Below are 20,268 nucleotides of genomic sequence, written 5' to 3' on the forward strand. Positions count from 1 at the left end.
TCTCTCTCCTCTCGACTAATGGCTTTTGATATCTCTCTACCGCCTAACTTTTCCCATAACAATAGGATGATGCATGATCTTTACTCGTCTTAAACAGATATCTCTCACACCATTAATTTTCGCGCCATAACAAAAATAAATTTGCAAGCAACCCTCCAAAAAACACGTATAGAGAGTAGAGCAACTAGCTCACGAACGGCAAATCAGTCCAATGGTTGGTTTTTAAAAGAAAAATAAATTTAATGATTCTTGTGGTTTAAGGTGAGGTGGAAATTATGTTGCTGGTTATGTATATGTATATATATGCGGAGTGGGGGGAGTATATGTGTTAAGCAATCTCTACAACGGTAGGGGTTCGTATAATAAAACGCAATATATGAGAACCATAAAGCACTGTTAATGTCGTAAAGAACTGAAATCTTTATTTCTTCCTTCCGCCATTTTATTTTATAATAATTTAGCCTTAATTTTAGTAATTATATTCAGTTCGAAGATAAAATTATATTTTTGGGGTGAATAAAGTACCGTAAGTTGCTGTAGGGAGAGAGAGCGGATCTTAAACGGCTAATTGTATTGGTAGCAATCTTTAGAACATAATATTAAAGTAAACAACTGAAGACGGCAGGGCCTATTTTACAGAATTTTTTTAGAAATTTGGGAATTTTGTAGAAGTCTTAGAAAAATTTCTAGAATATTTTAGAATTTTTAGAGATTTTATAAATGTTTAAAAATTCTAACATTTTTAAGAAATTCTAGAAACATTCAACCATCTAGAAAATTCTAGAATTCAAGTATCCCAACAAAAATCTCTTTGAGAAAAGTGTGACGCAGTCTTTGAAGTACAATTTCTAAAATGAATGATATCGCTAGAGTTGACGCTTTCAGCTTCGTTACGCAAAAATTAAATTTTACACTCAATTTTAGTTCAAACAAGCTGGCTTAGTTTTTCTCATCATCTGCCAAAAAAAATTTGACTGGAAACAACCAAAATTTTACCAAAAAAATCTGCGTCGCAAAGTGGCAAATGTTCAGGAACAGACCAGCAAGAAAATTTATCTGCCACATGCGACGCAGATTTTTTTGGTAAAATTTTGGTTGTTTCCAGTCAAATTTTTTTTGGTAAAAATTATTGAGATATCAGTCGTTTTAGAAGTTTTAGAACACTGCTCTTTATAACAGTTTATAACAGAAATTCGGAAATTTGGCGAAATTTGAAAATTTGACGAAAATCGAAAATTTGACGAGAATCGAAAATTTGACGAAAATCTAAAATTTGACGAAAATCGAAAATTTGACGAAAATCGAAAATTTGACGAAAATCGAAAATTTGACAAAAATCGAAAATTTGTCGAAAATCGAAAATTTGACAAAATTAGAAAATTGGACGAAATTCGAAAATTTGACGAAGAAAGTAATTCTCTATCTGCCACCATTCAAGAAATACCTCTAAAAACATAATTGACCCACCCATTTCCAACTTACGACATTTTTCACATATGCCCATCTGTTCTTCTCGTAAAACTCTGCGACTTTGCCGAAGAAAGTAACTCTCTATCTTTCATAACCCAAAAAAATATTAGTCCTTTCATCCTACGCTCGAGTAGCTCAAAATTTGGTCACTCTAATCACTCTAGCTCAAACAAATCTGCCCCGATTTTTTAAATTATTTTTTTGTTAAAATCGTGTTACGAATACCTTTCATTTGATGGGTCGCACGCCTCTGTAGGTTTCGATACAGCTGAGCTACAGCCGAAAACGCGTTCCCGACCCTCGAAAACCACACTCAGAAACCACTTCGAGGCCAATAAAACAAAATTCTGGTTTTTCCTGGGGTAATGGCGTATCACGTTTTCATTTTTATGCCCACCCTGAGGTTCCTGCAAAATTTCATGGAGATTGGCTGACTAGTTTCCGAGATCGACCGTCGATAGATAGATAGATAGAAACATACAGAGTAAGTTGAAAGATTTTGATTGTTTGGGAAAAGTCAATTTGGTGTATTTAGTACGAAAAGTGACCAATTTCAAAACGATGTATCTCCGGCAATTTAAAACCTACATAGTCGAGTGATAGCTCGTTTTGCTCGTATGTGAAGCGAGAATATGATAGAATATGTTTTGTGGTGATATAAACCAAAGGGTAGAAACTGAAATGTTCGGCTATATATAGTTGCCGCGTCTCAAAAAAATTTCTTCGTTCTTTTTTTGGAAGTTAGACTGCGTCAAGTCCTCCGCTACCGCTACGGACATGATAATCACTTCTAGAAATGGTAGAAAAAACTAGAAAATTTGAGAAAAATTAAAAAAAAACTTCTCTAGAAAATAGGCCCTGCACAAGAGTCAGAGCAAAACAGAATCACTACTTTGTGACAAATTTGGTTTAAGTCACGCATTCTAACTACGAAAGGTTATTTAAAAAAAAAAAAGTCTTTCATAGCCAACGGGTGAAGCTTCGATACTCTGTTGCACAAATTAAATTTACTTCCAATTATCATCATCGCAATGAAATTATTTGTTTCGTTCAGATGTAAGATGCATATAAATGGCAAAAATTATAAAATTAAAATCGCCGAAGGACTAGCTCGCGACGATAATTTTCAAACGCAATCAGACTAAACCACCGTCGAAATGATATGATTGCACATCACTTTGTATTTTGCTTTAGCGACTCTTGCAACATTCTTGTGATGCATCATGCAGCTGTTTGGCTGTGTAAATATATCAACGAAATGAGAGCCAGAGTTATTGAGATATTTCGAGGAAAAAAAACCAAATGTGAAGATAAGTCTCGTGCGCGAAGCGATTAATTATTCTTTGATAATACCTACCTTGCTCTGATAAGATTGTACGCTGTAGTACATGCGATTGTCTACCTAATTTTGATGCAATGTTTAGGTGAGTCGTTGTTCGATATTTAACGTGAATAGACGAGACCTTTTACAACATGAATCGGTGTATCTGGGCGATTCTGCTCATTCCATTTGTCTTTGCGTACGACTTCATTTTTATCAAAATCTATTAAAATCACTACAGTCTTCCCCTTACAGTGCCGATAAAGCCTACTACACGAAGCTGCGGCTAAGTCCACAAGAGAACCACAAATGTTTGTTACTGGAACATAACAATCTTCGCATCTTTAAAGGATTTGAGACTCGTGACGCAAATGAACTGAAAATTATTACCAAATCCGCTGTATCATTTCCAGCAGATATGCAGTTATCTTCTGCTGACGATTCGAAAATTATTGAGATTTTCGCAAAAACGTTGTTCGTCGCCGATGCATATTTAGATACGATTTGTAGGAGAAGAGAAAGTTTACAGACGCCCTCCTTCGAAAGACAAGTGACTACCGATGCGATTGAGATCGAAAAAATTGTCGACGGAGGCGATCAGGGCAACAGAATCGATGTTGTTTTTATGGGAGATGGATACACTGCTGCAGAGCAGGATCAGTTCTTTGACGATATTCGTCGACTTACCAATGATATGTTCAATGGTGAAACGTTTCGATCCTATCTGCCCTTATTCAACATCTGGGCAGTGTTTGTGGAAAGTGAAGACAGTGGAATAGGGTACAATGGTGCAATAAACACTCCGTTCAGATTATACAGATCAGCGGGACAGTTGAGAGGAATATATACAGGAAACGCTCAATATGCGAGAGAAGTAACACTGAAAGTGGCATTATGCAAAATCCTTTCGTTACATCCGATTCGTTTAGGTTTGCCAATTAACTGGACCCGGTGGTTGCGACTATCCATCACTAATTGCTAACGATGACTATTACGGTGGTCTGGGAGGTGAGTTCGTTATTTCAACGAAATCTAACCGAACGGGAACGGTTGTACTGCGACATGAAATGGGACATAATTTCGTAAATGTTGGGGAGGAATACGATAACGGATCGGCCTACAGAGGCGTCAATTCGGCTCCTAATCTGACTGTTGCGACTACCAAATGGGGACACTGGCTAAGTCACGAAAATATTCGAATCGAAAGAGCGATTTATAGGCTGTTGGTTTATCCATGGGCAGATCTTGCTAATGGCATGCAGAGCTTCACGTTCACTTCGGATGGAAACTACTCGAGATGGTATCTACATGTGTCGGTTAGTGCGGCTGGAGAGGCAGACTCTCTTGAATTTGTTCTCGATGGTGAAGTTCTTCCATGGCAATCTCGTGGCTTCGACGACAGAGAATTTTACGGTTGGTACGGTTACGAAGGGTTTTCTGAAGGTAAGGTTTTCTCGGTGCTTGCTAGATAGATTAGAACCTTAGAGAATCGATTCCATTCGTGCAGGCAATCATACCTTTTCCGTTCGCTCTCTGACAACTCCAACCAACGAGGACATTCCACGAATGATTTGCTCTGTAACTCTTCACGAATTCGGCAACGAGGAGGAATTCCACATGGACAACGATATTGTGTCCGCATATCCGACTTGGGATGTCAGCCGAAGAATTACCTATCGTCCTACCAATGCCGGTTGTCTGATGAGAAATATGACCCATACCGAGTTCTGTACGGTTTGTAAGGAGGGAATGTGGTACCAATTTTTGCAGAGAATTTCTCTTATTGGTAAGGGGCGGGCGTAGTAGTTACGTTTTGGTAGAGACAACAAAGCTTTTATCTTCTCATTGTTAAACAGACGACGTCACCGTTAGCAAAACTCCCAATGAAAACAAAACGAAACGAGTGGAGGTTAACACGCTGAAGCTGGGACAGTTGAGAGCACCAGATAATGAAGTTGAGGACGAAAGTTTGGAAGTTAGATGGTTTCATGGAGGTCAGGAGAGACCGGAATTTAACGATCAGTTTGTAATCGACGCAGAAGTTGGCCTTTGGTCTGTGGCTGTGCGATTAATTACGCCAGAAGTAAGACATGATCCCAATGGTCTGTTGCGGGACTCCGAAAATTTCACAATAACATTCCCAGTCAATTCAACGATGCCAATCTATCCATCGGACTTTTAAAATGTTTTCCGTTTGAGTTTGAAAATAAAAATCAGATCAAAAACATAGCTAACGCCGACCCGTACGAAACACCTATTCGTATCAAAAGCCTTTACTGTGAAACTCTTCATTTCTTTTACTTCATTCTCTACTGAAAAGCTATTCGCCCTTTAAAATCACTTACGTTATCTTTCTTAGCCTTGTTATCATATACAAATAAATTGCCGGAGGCAATATAAACAGCCCCGTACGAAGTCAAATTTCATAAATTCCTATTTAAACAGCTATATACCGCTGTATATAGCTCAATATAGGTGAATATAGATATATATAGATGTCCATATATGGAATGCCTGAAACACCCCACACACATAACAAATTATTTCCATGTTAACAGAAACACTCTAAGTACCATCCCAAGATATATCACTTTTATTAAAATCCAATATGGCCACCGGCAGCCATTTTGTTAGGAGACCGGAAATTTTACCGATGCTTTACATTCGTTAATACCTTTCAAACAAAAAAAAATTCATGAAATTCGGTCAAAATTTACTCGAGATATTGACAAAATACTCCACGTTCACTGTACGGCCGAGTAGCCAGATAAGAGCTCACTCCAAGAGACCTAGCTCACGCTCCGGAGAACATAATTTAAAAAACTTTTTTTTCCCTGATTGGTACGGTCAATACCTATCTAATAAAGCTAAAACAGACGAAATATGTTGAAATGTGGCCGACCTACAAGCAAAAACTGCTTGCCGCCCTGTGCCTGTTTCACACCAATGGGTCTAACTCACGAGTCGGTCATCCGATTTTCATAAACTTTTTTTTTGTCGATCGGTATTGTAAATACCTTTTATTTGACGTATCAGTCACAAGTGTAACGTTTGAATGTCCGGAGATATCTTCGAAAAACCGTAAAGCACTTATTGGGCCACAGCTCGGGAGGGGTCGATCCAAAATCACTCATCTTCGAACTTAGCCTGTCTTTTGACATCACCAAACGGGAAAAAAAGAATTTTCAAAATCGGATGCGTTTTACTCAAGTTATCGTGCAGACGGACAGACGGACAGACGGACATTTTTTTTCACTGATTTGGCATCTCTAGACAACCACAATAGGTTTCCCCTTACTCAGGGAGTCCAATTCGACGTGTTACGGACGTATGCGTAAACGCATAAGACCCCAGTACTTCGTACGGGTCTAAAATTTCATTCGTTGAGTCAATGATAAGTTCTTCGAATCAAATACAGTCCGGTCTTAAACCACCAGTCGTACCTACATCACTTCAAAATTATCAGTTTTAGACAGATGATAAAGCAATGCGACGATAACAGCCTGAAGCCCAATGTTCTCAATATGATAAGCTGTCCGAAAAATTCAATCAAATTCAATCTAGCAGACAGATTGGTGTTGACACGAACAATTCAACTCGAAGAAGATGAAATACATTTGGCTGATTTTACTTGCTGCCTTACCGTAACTATCCATTTCTTGAGATTCTAATTTCACATTTTGACTGTAAAACGTGTGCAGGATTTTGGCAGAAAAAGCTCTCTACACCAAACTGCTGCAGAGTCCTCAGAAGAACCACAGTTGTTTGATTCTTGAGCAAAATTCGGCTCGCACTTTTAAAGGCTTTCAGACATCCGACACGAATGAATTCAAAACATTCGTTAAACCTGCCATTTCCGCACCATCTGAAATGCAGCTGAGAATCAACGACACCTCAAGAATCGTTGAAATTTACGCAAAGACGATGCACGTCTTGGAAACCTATACGAACGCAATTTGTAGAACCAAGCAATTGGTTCCGTCGTACTCTAAACAACAAATTCTGGAAGATCCAGAAATCGAAAAAATTATCGACGGTGGTGATCAGGCCAATCGGATTGACGTTGTTTTCATGGGTGATGGATATACAGCCGAAGAACGCGACAAGTTTTTTAGTGATATTCGTCGCCTGACCGATGATATGTTCAATGGCGATACGTTCCGGTCGTATCTGCCACTTTTTAATATTTGGGCCATTTATGTTGAAAGTGTGGAGAGCGGAATCGGGTACAATGGTGCTAAAGATACTGCGTTTCAGCTTTATAGGTCAGCTGGTCAGTTAAGGGGAATTTTCCCTGGCAACGCACAGTTTGCACGAGAAGTGAGTTGAGATTATCTGAATGAACGATTTCTTGAAGATAAGACGTGCCATTCAATTTTCTATTAGATTTGTCGACTAACAGGACCCAGTGGCTGTGATTACCCTTCCTTAATAGGAAACGATGATTATTACGGTGGTTTGGGTGGTGAATTTGTCATCTCAACCAAATCTAATCGCACAGGTACAGTTGTACTACGTCATGAAATGGGACACAATTTCGTAAATGTGGGAGAAGAGTACGATGACGGATCAGTGTATTCTGGAGTAAATTCGGCGCCCTCATTACCAATGGTTACGACTAAATGGGGACACTGGTTAAGTCACGAAAATGTTCGAGAAGAACGAGCCATTTATAGATTGCTCGAGTATCCATGGGCAGACTTATCTCTTGGCGAACAAAGTTTTACATTCACTTCGGATGGACTGTACTCACGATGGTACCTTGATTTGTCAGTAAGTGCTGCAGGCGAAGCTGATTCTCTTGAGTTTATGCTTGACGGTGAAGTACTTCCATGGGAGTCACGAGGCTCGGATGACAGAGAATTCTATGATTGGTCTGGAGAAATTGGATTTACTGCAGGTAATTCACGGAAACACTACGAAACATTGATTACGTAGAAACACATTACTGCTTCAGGTGAACATGTATTCTCCGTTCGCTCTAAGACCAATTCAACAAACGAAGACATTCCGAGAATGATTTGTTCTATTACTCTGCACGAATTTGGGAATGAGGAAGAATACCACATGGACAACGATATTGTGTCAGCATACCCAACGTGGGATGTAAGGAGGCGAGGTGAGTAAATTGCAGGTATTTAAATTTGTCTCACACAGTTGAAATTGTCTTCACGTTAGTTACGTATCGTCCAACAAACGCTGGTTGTCTAATGAGAAATATGACGCACTCGGAACTCTGTCCGGTTTGTAAGGAAGGAATGTGGTACCAATTTTTGCAGAGAATTTCTCTTATTGGTAAGGGCGTAGTAGTTACCTCTTGATATGGACAACAAAGTTTTCGTTTCTTATCGGTAACACACAGACGACGTCACCGTAAGCAACACTCCGAATGACAACAAAACTAAACGAGTGGAGGTTAACACGTTAAAGCTGGGTCAATTGAGAGCCCCTGATAATGAAGTAGAGGACGAAAGTCTAGAAATCAGATGGTTCCATGGTGGTCAGGAAAGATCAGAGTTCAACGATCAGTTTGCAATTAACGCTGAAGTTGGCTTTTGGTCTGTAGCTGTGCGACTAATTACACCAGAAGTCAGATATGATCCCAATGGTCTGTTGCAGGATTATAAAAATTTTACAGTTACATTCCCAGCCAATTCGACCATGCCATTCGATTATTCTGTTGATCTTAGTTGAAAGAAAGACGACAAAGTCAATAAATGAACGTTACCAGACGAAAAATGTTGTCGTTTAGCTGTGTCCATTACTTTACCAAGATTAACTTCAACCATTAAGTCTATTAGCTCATTTGATTAAATCATTTTGCAGCAAAATCTTTTACTTCATTTGTTTTAACGTTTTCAATGGTAGTTTAAAGATAGGTCCAATTTCAATTACTTCCGACCTTTATAACAAAACAGGTTAAACTTCTTGTAGACGTTGAACTACTATGACGTGGAACTGCTTGTGATTCCATGGTTAAGCACACCCAATCTAAGAGTTTGCTCAGTGACGATTCGCTTATTTTGCTCTGAATTACTCGTGCGTTGGACTCAGGACTTATTGTCTATTTTTGTCGCCGACATTAACGATGAATTCTCATAAGGAACTTAAAATCACAGAAAAAGTTTGGCTGTACTCTCTCTAAAACTCACTCTTGTAGTATGCTCTTCCCTAAGGCTCCACTTATATCGACTGTTCATCGTCTTAAAGAAAACCAAAACAAAATCTGCATTTAAAACAGAAAAAAATATTATCAAAAAATTGCTGGGGTAGCCTCAAGGGCACTACGAGCAAAAAAAAAAAGGGAAAATGTTTCTTCAGTTTCGATTGCATTGAACTACACCAAGTAATAAAAATATGAATGAAAAGCGTGGAAAGACCAGCATCATTCAGCACAGTAGCCGTTTTGCGTGCGCTTAATTACGAGAATTTCATAAAACGCGAAAATGTTGCATTTTGGCGAGTTTTACAACATTCAAATGTAATTTATCGAAGATTTGAGAATGAATTCATTGATAAAACTTACAGCATGCATATTTAGTCGAGATCATGCAATGCGTTCTCATGAATAAAGAAGTGTATTATGACCGCGAACGTTCATGATCATACGGTTCGTATGCATAGTAAAAGAGAACTTGACGTGATCTGATCATGCAACTAACCATTTTTCTTCAAGTGATGCTAAATAGACAACAAACAATCTATTGGTTTATTGTTGCTGAAGGATGGGCAAAGTGGCGAATTAAGTAGGGTATAGTTGAATGAGCTTCTTACGCTTCTTATTTACATGCCGGTCATTTTGTTTTAAATTGGTACGCTTAGACTCTAATGACACCATTGCCGGCTTTTCTATATGATAACGTTGGACAAGTGCCCGTGGTATTAAACAATAGTAATTTATGCAACAAGTTTGATTTGATTTGATTTGTTCAAGTGCAGTCTGGACCACCGACTTAACGTGACTTCCGAACCACGCCTCGAAGTATGCAAATAGTTGTGTAATGGACATCTCGCTTTCAGGGCCTATTATTTGGGAATTAATTCCCAAAATTCCCAAAAATTCACAAAAATTCCCAAAAAATCCCAAATATTCCCAAATATTGAACTGAATTGAAGAAGTCGTCTGTAGAGACGCAGATGTCTTTTCACTCAGGAACTACCCTTTAAATATTTGAACGATCAGTGGATATTATTCTTATAAACTTTTTATTACACAAAATGACCTGTTTTAAGCCTATGGAGGAACCCCAAAAGATTTAAGTGTTAAGTGCAGTGAAAATAACACTTTGTTCATAAGGAATATGCATTGACATTGCCTAATCACGTCAAGCACATTACGTCCGAGGTTCCAAATTTTTGGGAATATTTGGAAATATTTGGGAATTTTTGGGAATATTTGGGAATATTCGGAAATATTTGCAAATTTTTGGGAATATTTGGGAATTTTTGGGAATATTTGGGAATATTTGGGAATATTTGGGAAGTAGAAGATTGAAGAAATGTATACGATAGAAAATACCTGCTGTAATGTCGCTGGATATTCCTAAGTCACTCGTGAACAGCTACTCTTAGCTTTCTTTTGAATTTCGACTGACCGAAATCAGCGCTATTTTTTCCGGGACTTTCTTATATACTACCACTACATATAAGAAAGTTCCGAAAAAATGGGGCTGCTTTCGGTCAGTCGAAATTCAAAAGAATACCCTCTAAAAAAAACTTCTGATGGATGTCATTAAATGTCAGTGGCATTTAGACACGACTCATAAAGCCTGGTTGATAACAATACAAAAAAAGAAACCTAACATTTTGGCAGAATATATTCAAAAGGATCAATTTTTTGGAATTAATTCCTAAATATTCCCAAAAATTCCCAAATATTTCCAAAAATTCCCAAATATTCCCAAAATTCCCAAATATTCTCAAATATTCCCAAAATTCCCAAATATTCCCAAATTATCCCAAATATTCTCAAATATTCCCAAAATTCCCAAATATTCTCAAATATTCCCAAAATTCCCAAATATTCCCAAATTATCCCAAATATTCCCAAATTATCCCAAATATTCCCAAATATTCTCAAGTATTCCCAAAATTCCCAAATATTCCAAAAATTCCCAAATATTCCTAAAATCGATTCCCAAATAATAGGCCCTGCTCGCTTTAATATAGGCTAGACATTGTGCACACAAATTCATTGTATTTGGATTACGTCATACGAGTCATTCCGTGTGTACATCGTTGCAGCCACCAAACGCCCTGTGTAACTACCCAAATTATGAAGCTTGAGTGAACTTTAGGACGTTACCAATGCGATATAATAGCTAGAAATATTCCATGTACAATTTGTCTGACACGGGATTCGAACCCGAATCATTTTGGTGGAAGGCTAGTCCGTAACCCACTGAGCCATCTGGTCCGCAAGTTGCGAAATGTGGTTGTTTTTGTCACTCGCTTCGCTCGTTTGGTAAACACAACGTAGTAGTTATTTATGACATCGAGTGCAAAGTACTTTATTAGGCTCTAGATGTGTAATTATGATACGAGGCCACAGGCAAACAGCAATGCTTTTCTTACCTTCTAGAATATGTTATTTCGGACTCACTTCCCATGAATTTCAGAAATATTCCAAGTCTCCAATATTGAGCACCCACCGTCGATAAATCAGTGAATAAATTGCGAAATATTTTTCAACTTCAAAATCCCTAAAACAAATCACTTTAAAGTATTTCAAATTCCCGCGATTTGAAATGTCTCCATTTCCTTCCATTGCTATTCGTACAAATCAATTTACATTCAGATCCAACAGCTAAGATTTCGTAATAGATGTGTGACTGCATTTAAATTTATGCACCCTTTTATCCGTTGTTAATGTTTGTTAATAACGATCGAGAATATGGTTTTTGTGCCCCTTTAACAGTTATGTATATATGTATGTGTCGCCCATAACACGATGTATTAATCGTGTAGGAGGTCTAACTTCACTTACGACATTTAAAGGCTATTTTCATTTGATTTGGTTTTATTGATGGATTTTATTTAAATAAAAGGAGGGTGTCACACCCTTTACTCATAAATATATTTAAAGGTTGTTTTTTTAAGTGCGCTGTGATTTATCATACGATTATAAGCTGCTGCCTGCCTTATGTGTGACTTCTGACATGAATTTCAATTTATTCCACAGCGACAGAGGAGAGAGAAAAAAACGAAACTTAAATAATAATCAACCAAAGATAAAGATATCGATTAATATTGTATTTTAAAGGCAACAGTTCGTGTGAGATAAAGTCGGAATACATTCGCATGATTTATGAACGTTATCTGTTTGATGCAAGTAGGAAGTAAAGGCAATTAAGATATTACGAGAAGTTCATCTTTTGTTGTTATATTTGGCTTACAAAAAAAAAACATTAAAAATTTTCGGATGAAATGAAGAAGAAGAAAAAAAAATCGTAAAATTTTCACACAGTAGCAAAAACATTAGTTAAGTTGCAATAGAGATAATGTTAATATTCACGCAATGGTAAAGTACGCAGAATCATCATCTTTTCCCAAAAAAATTATTTTTCTCATCGCACCATAAGGATATAATAATGTAAGTGGTAATCTATACCATAAACATAAAAGGTAATGCAAAGACGGAAAAGGTCAAATTCGGTTTAACAATGGGAATATCGTTTTGCTTTTATTTCGGTTAAATGATTGAGAGAGCTCTTTTTTTTTGCCATTTTCGAGTAAATTCAGTCATGCTGTCCGAATTGTTTTCGAAATGTTTAAAAACACGCATCCTTCTGTATTTTGCGATCATATGCGATTTTGGTTCAATTGTTTTTCGGGATACACTTAACGATGAGAAAAGTGTATTCTCTCATCATCATATGGCATTTACAGAGTCATTTACATAATTTAAGACACTGTCTGTTCGTCGGAAGTGAATGGGAACACAGCAGAATCATTTCTACTGTTACTCAGGGTGTTACTCTCAATAGAATGCCACTGTGGTCACGGCATAATCTATTACTTCTGATATTAACAATATTTTCTGGTTTTTGTTTCCAAATCTTTTACTTCATAAATTTTAACATGGACTTTCCTCCATTTATAAGAAAGTGCTAGTCAGAGCTGATCGCTTATTTTTGGCGTCGTTTTTATTAACAGATGATTAACCGATTTTGAAACAGTCACTTCATTATTTTGTCAAATCTAACATTTTAATCACTTACGATCGTTATCGTGTTTAGTTAAAAGCATTTCGATTCAACAGCGATATTCTTAACTGTTAACTAACAGGGAGGATTAATCTGATTACGATTGCAGTTCGATATTTTGGGATGTACTATGAATAAACTACATGTGATCAATGACCGCATACATAGAGTACTAGCCTTCCACCAAAATGATTCGATCTCGATTACCGTGTTAGATGGAATTTCCTGGGAAATATATAGCATTGGCAATGTCCTAAAGTTCTCAAGCTTCATAATTTGGATAGTTGCAGTGTGTTTGGCTGCTGCAACGATGAACATGATGAACGACTCGTAAGACGTAATCCAGATACGATAAATTTGTGTTACATATCGTCGGCAACATGACTAAAGAGCGGCCTACCGTTTTTTAAACGACTATATCTTTCAAACTATTGGTTTGATTGACATTATACAAGGCTTTCACAGGCAAGCATATAAACAGTTGAGAGTTAAGACAGTTAAGAGATTGATTTCAGAAATCTTTTACTTCATTTGTTTTGAACATGCTTTTTCTATAAATATGAAAAAATTTAATTTCGGCAACGTTTGGGTCGAGCTGATTTTACCTTACTTCGAAGCAGAATGAACCAAAAATCTTCTAAAAATTTAATTTCGTGTCATTTCGTAGCGTTTTCCCCGAGACGTAATGTCCAAGACCTCATATTGGTGTCAAACTACGCATCTTGTCAATAGAGTGTTATGATGAAAGAGAAAGCAATATTTTGACAAGTACCCCAAGACAACTTAGAATAGACTGGTCTTCGGTCCTCTCGCTCTCAACGTAACATGTTGAAAGAGAAAGCAATATTTTGACAAGTACCCCAAGACAACTTTGAATAGACTGGTCTTCGGTCCTCTCGCTCTCAACGTAACATGTTGAAAGAGAAAGAAATATTTTGACAAGTACCCCAAGACAACTTAGAATAGACTGGTCTTCGGTCCTCTCGCTCTTAACGTAACATGTTAAAAGAGAAAGAAATATTTTGACAAGTACCCCAAGACAACTTAGAATAGACTGGTCTTCGGTCCTCTCGCTCTCAACGTAACATGTTAAAAGTGAAAGCAATATTTTGATAAGTACCCCAAGACAACTTAGAATAGACTGGTCTTCGGTCCTCTCGCTCTTAACGTAACATGTTAAAAGAGAAAGAAATATTTTGACAAGTACCCCAAGACAACTTAGAATAGACTGGTCTTCGGTCCTCTCGCTCTTAACGTAACATGTTAAAAGAGAAAGAAATATTTTGACAAGTACCCCAAGACAACTTAGAATAGACTGGTCTTCGGTCCTCTCGCTCTCAACGTAACATGTTGAAAGAGAAAGAAATATTTTGACAAGTACCCCAAGACAACTTAGAATAGACTGGTCTTCGGTCCTCTCGCTCTTAACGTAACATGTTAAAAGAGAAAGAAATATTTTGACAAGTACCCCAAGACAACTTAGAATAGACTGGTCTTCGGTCCTCTCGCTCTCAACGTAACATGTTGAAAGAGAAAGCAATATTTTGACAAGTATCCCAAGACAACTTAGAATAGACTGGTCTTCGGTCCTCTCGCTCTCAACGTAACATGTTGAAAGAGAAAGAAATATTTTGACAAGTACCCCAAGACAACTTAGAATAGACTGGTCTTCGGTCCTCTCGCTCTTAACGTAACATGTTAAAAGAGAAAGAAATATTTTGACAAGTACCCCAAGACAACTTAGAATAGACTGGTCTTCGGTCCTCTCGCTCTCAACGTAACATGTTGAAAGAGAAAGAAATATTTTGACAAGTACCCCAAGACAACTTAGAATAGACTGGTCTTCGGTCCTCTCGCTCTTAACGTAACATGTTAAAAGAGAAAGAAATATTTTGACAAGTACCCCAAGACAACTTAGAATAGACTGGTCTTCGGTCCTCTCGCTCTCAACGTAACATGTTGAAAGAGAAAGAAATATTTTGACAAGTACCCCAAGACAACTTAGAATAGACTGGTCTTCGGTCCTCTCGCTCTCAACGTAACATGTTGAAAGAGAAAGAAATATTTTGACAAGTACCCCAAGACAACTTAGAATAGACTGGTCTTCGGTCCTCTCGCTCTTAACGTAACATGTTAAAAGAGAAAGAAATATTTTGACAAGTACCCCAAGACAACTTAGAATAGACTCGTCTTCGGTCCTCTCGCTCTCAATGTAAAATGTTGAAAGAGAAAGCAATATTTTGACAAGTACCCCAAGACAACTTAGAATAGACTGGTCTTCGGTCCTCTCGCTCTCAACGTAACATGTTGAAAGAGAAAGCAATATTTTGACAAGTACCCCAAGACAACTTAGAATAGACTGGTCTTCGGTCCTCTCGCTCTTAACGTAACATGTTAAAAGAGAAAGAAATATTTTGACAAGTACCCCAAGACAACTTAGAATAGACTGGTCTTCGGTCCTCTCGCTCTCAACGTAACATGTTGAAAGAGAAAGAAATATTTTGACAAGTACCCCAAGACAACTTAGAATAGACTGGTCTTCGGTCCTCTCGCTCTCAACGTAACATGTTGAAAGAGAAAGCAATATTTTGACAAGTATCCCAAGACAACTTAGAATAGACTGGTCTTCGGTCCTCTCGCTCTCAACGTAACATGTTGAAAGAGAAAGCAATATTTTGACAAGTACCCCAAGGCAAGTTATAATTAACTAGTCTTCGGTTCTCTCGCTCTGATCATAACAGTCTATAGCTTTCAGCAAAAAAAAAGTTTAATGAAATCGGTTCAGATTTCGTGACATAACCTAGAATTTTCAAAAATTTGCTAAAAACAAGCATACATTTTTAGGGTGGTATCTCTCTGAGATTTTCGGCCACCGACCTATTATGGGGCTTAAACGACGCATTTCGGTGAAAATATTTCGAAAATTCACAAATTAGCTGGAATTAGCCATATAAGACCTCATCAGTTAGAGCTTGTAATTTATTCTTGGTGTCGTTGTCGATAACAAATGACAACCGTCTGTAACTGGTTAAAATCTCTCAAATGTTGACAGTTGAAAAAAAAATTTATCGAAATCCGACCAATGGATGCAAAGATATGGTCATTTAAAAACTGGTAGGACGCCCTTTAGCCATGTTGCCTAGTCTAAATTTAGGCGATATATCATTTAAGCATCTACCTTTAGTCAGAGAGTATTTGCATACTTCGAGATGACATTAAGCTGGTGGTTCAGACTGAACTTTTTATTGGCCACAAAGTGAAACGAAACAAACAAATCAATAGACAGTTTGCACAAAGAACATATAATTTATAAGTCAACTTAGAAGTTGGAAATTATAAGTCACATTACTCATAGAAGAAGCTCTGGACTATTACTTATAATTTCCAACTTATAAGTTGACTTTTAAACTATATGTCGCTTGGGCAAACAGCAAACAGTCTAGTCAATAAGCTCGATATTAGTAAGATTGCGTGATTGCACTCAAAGATATAGTGCTTGTTTATACATGTTTTTGTGCAAGTAATCATGTCCGGAGCGTTAGCGGAGGACTTGACGCAGTCTAACTTCCAAAAAAAGAACGAATAAATTTTTTTGAGACGCGGCAACTATATATAGGCGAGAATTTAAGTTTCTTTCCTTTGGCCTGTATCACCACAAATCCTATTCTTATTCGCGCTTCAAATACGAGCAAAACGAGCTATCACTCGACTATATAGCTTTAAAATTACCGGAGATACATCGTTTTGAAATTGGTCATTTTGATAGAAAATGCACCAAATTAACGTTTTCCAAACAATCAAAATCTTTCAACTTACTCTGTATGTTTCTATCTGTCTATCTATCGACGGTCGATCTCGGAAACTAGTCAGCCAATCTCCATGAAATTTTGCAGGAGTCTCAGGGTGGACATAAAAATGAATATGTGATACGCCCTTACCCCAGGAAAAACCAGAATTTTGTTTTATTGGCCTCGAAGTGGTTTCTGAGTGTGATTTTCGAGGGTCGGGAACGCGTTTTCGGCTGTAGCTTAGCTGTATTGAAACCTACAGAGGCGTGCGACCCATCAAATGAAAGGTTGATTGAAAGGTTTGATTCGTAACACGATTCGAACAAAAAAATAATTAAAAAAATCGGGGCAGATTCGTTTGAGCTAGAGTGATTAGAGTGACCAAATTTTGAGCTACTCGAGCGTAGACAAATATTTTTTTGGGTTATGAAAGATAGAGAGTTACTTTCTTCGGCAAAGTCTCAGAGTTTTACGAGTAGACCAGAGGGGCATATGTGAAAAATGTCGAAGGTGGAAATGGGTGGGTCAATTATGTTTTTAGAGATATTTCTTGAATGGTGACAGATAGAGAGTTACTTTCTTCGGCAAAGTCTCAGAGTTTTACGAGTAGAATATGTGAAAAATGTCGAAAGTTGGAAATGGGTGGGTCAATTATGTTTTTAGAGATATTTCTTGGATGGTGACAGATAGAGAGTTACTTTCTTCGGCAAAGTCTCAGAGTTTTACGAGTAGAACAGAGGGGCATATGTGAAAAATGTCGAAAGTTGGAAATGGGTGGGTCAATTGGGGTTTTGGAGATATTTCTTGAATGGTGGCAGATAGAGAATTACTTTCGTCAAATTTTCGATTTTCGTCAAATTTTCTGAATTTCGTCAGATTTTGGATTTTCGTCAAATTTTCAAATTTCGTCAAATTTTCGAATTTCGTCAAATTTCGTCAAATTTTCGAATTTTGTCAAATTTCGTCAAATTTTTGAATTAAAACTGTAAACTGTTATAAAAAGCAGTGTTGACTACACTTCTAAAACGACTGATATCTCAACAAAAATCTCTTCGAGAAAAGTGTGACGCAGTCTTTGAAGTACAATTTCTAAAATGAATGATATCGCTAGAGTTGACGCTTTCAGCTTCGTTACACAAAAATTAAATTTTACACCCAATTAGTTCAAACAAGCTGGCTTAGGTTTTCTCATCATCTGCCAAATAATTTTTACAAAAAAATTTAGACTGGAAACAACTAAAATTTTACCAAAAAAATCTGCGTCGCATGTGGCAGATAAATTTTCTTGCTGGTCTGTTCCTGAACATTTGCCACTTTGCGACGCAGATTTTTTTGGTAAAATTTTGGTTGTTTCCAGTCAATTTTTTTTTAGTAAAAATTATTTGGCAGATGATGAGAAAACCTAAGCCAGCTTGTTTGAACTAAAATTGGGTGTAAAATTTAATTTTTGCGTAACGAAGCTGAAAGCGTCAACTCTAGCGATATCATTCATTTTAGAAATTGTACTTCAAAGACTGCGTCACACTTTTCTCGAAGAGATTTTTGTTGGGATATAGTATAGTGCCAACTAACCCGCAATACAATTTCATTGCTGCGTTACCAACAAAAATAGTCTTCCTATTCACTCCGTCTACCATTTATTATATCATTGAGACAATACTACCATTCAAAGCATCCACTTCCGGATCGAAAATATCAATTTACTTTTAACATGGAATGTTACACATTTCTTCTTCTTTCCTCTGACGAGAAGGTGTCAAGAAATTGAAATTAAATTATATGCCCGACGCAACCGTAATTAAATACAAAATTTGATTTTTATTGGTAGGAAATGCGAAACACTTTTCCATCGAATCCGGTTCGCACTCTCACACACAATATTGGTTCGCGTGCCAATGCACCTCCTACAAGTTCAAATCCAACAGAAATTTTATGTATTTTCACCGATTATACGTATAATATTGAAGATGTTACATGTTCGACGTTGATATGAAGAAATTCTCGGTCGGTTTGTCTATAATCATATTATTCACGCCGTAAATTATAGGGAGCGGTTTTCCGTCTCTCCGAAACCGACCACAATATCTAATTTAATTCAATGATCTAAACATAATACCAATATTAGAGGTGTATAATTGATGTATGTGTGATACAAAAGAAATATTATAAATTACACCTTCGAACATTACACATCCATACACATATATATATATTGAACGGGGCAATGGAAACGGTATGTTATTTATGATTTGTGGGGCGTTTATTATCTATTTTCTGTTCTTAATATAATGTGTGCTTGTAAAACAGAAGGCGATTAAGTAATTGATGTATAGATATAAAAGAGACAAGGGTCAAAATAATAATTGAGGTAAAATATATTGGATGCCCCGATTGTACTCGGCACATATGTAGAAAGTATATTATATATCGTGGGGCTAAAAGAATAATAATTATCTTACCTTTGATTTGGTTTATTGGTAATTCGATTGGATAATTGTAGTGTCCGTATCATGCGATTTACGAAGAATTTCCAAACTGGTCTTTTTGATGAACATATTCATATTAGTTGGTCAGACCTCTTGAATGAGAAGCGAATTGAAAATAGGTTAAAGGACATCGCATACAACCCCACTGGTTCTGGTTTAATTCATTAAAAATTTGCGTTTGCTGGCGCTATCCATTATTTAATTAAGTGGAACCGTCGAAGTCAACAACCATATTCGAACAGACAGTATTAACGATTTTAGTTTGCGTGTTTTCCCTTACTAAAATCGACAATTTGCATCGAGGTTTTTTTTTCATATAATATTTCTACCGTCTGTTGTAGTCATGTGTGATGCACTACATTTAAATAAAACAAAAAAAAAAATATTTATTTACTTTGGCATCGCACGATATCTTCAAAAAAACGAGCCGTCAGAACAGTCGGAGCGTTTGCTGCGACTGAGCCCCGTACAAACCCGTATATCTATTGCGTACGTGACCCTAGTGCGTCTGTCACCCTACTTTGACCGTAAGCCTATGCGCCGGTTAAAGTAGTTAAAGTAAAATTATTATGAAATGTGTACATCTTACAAATTGCGCATAGCGCAGGTTTATTTTTTTGAAGGGCCTAGTATCGGCCTCAGTCCGAGGACCCAAATTTAAAAAATTTTTCAACTACATTCTATTCGGCCTTTGATTACCTGCCAAATGAAACAAAAATTACGAAAAACGGATGAAATTTGCTCGAGTTATATGTAAAATACACATAGGGCCCTAGTATCGGCCTCAGTCCGAGGACCCAAATTTAAATTTTTTTTCAACTACATTCTATTCGGCCTTTGATTATCTCCCAAATGAAACAAAAATTACGAAAAACGGATGAAATTTACTCGAGTTCTATGTAAAATACACATAGGGCCCTAGTAGCTTTTCACTTCTAAGGCCCTAACTCACGGTCCACTCACCCGATTTTAAAAAACATTTTTTTTCCTGGAATGGT

The 20,268-nt window shown here is 37.1% G+C and overlaps 2 protein-coding genes across 2 annotated transcripts; both read left to right on the top strand.

The window, feature by feature from the left end:
- Nucleotides 1–2,857: 2,857 nt before the first annotated feature.
- On the top strand, nucleotides 2,858–5,018 carry LOC119072948. The gene is made up of 5 exons (XM_037178271.1): nucleotides 2,858–2,990; nucleotides 3,047–3,665; nucleotides 3,721–4,234; nucleotides 4,299–4,577; nucleotides 4,648–5,018. Exons 1-5 carry the CDS (start codon nucleotides 2,944–2,946, stop codon nucleotides 4,971–4,973), a joined length of 1,785 nt encoding a protein of 594 aa, XP_037034166.1. The 5' UTR covers nucleotides 2,858–2,943; the 3' UTR covers nucleotides 4,974–5,018.
- Nucleotides 5,019–6,275: 1,257 nt separating this feature from the next.
- LOC119072949 lies at nucleotides 6,276–8,530 on the top strand. Its single transcript, XM_037178272.1, has 6 exons — nucleotides 6,276–6,435; nucleotides 6,493–7,111; nucleotides 7,178–7,691; nucleotides 7,749–7,910; nucleotides 7,970–8,086; nucleotides 8,154–8,530. Exons 1-6 carry the CDS (start codon nucleotides 6,398–6,400, stop codon nucleotides 8,483–8,485), a joined length of 1,782 nt encoding a protein of 593 aa, XP_037034167.1. The 5' UTR covers nucleotides 6,276–6,397; the 3' UTR covers nucleotides 8,486–8,530.
- Nucleotides 8,531–20,268: the final 11,738 nt, after the last annotated feature.

Source organism: Bradysia coprophila (genome assembly GCF_014529535.1).
Source record: "Bradysia coprophila strain Holo2 chromosome IV unlocalized genomic scaffold, BU_Bcop_v1 contig_84, whole genome shotgun sequence".
Taxonomy (NCBI): Eukaryota; Metazoa; Arthropoda; class Insecta; order Diptera; family Sciaridae; genus Bradysia; species Bradysia coprophila.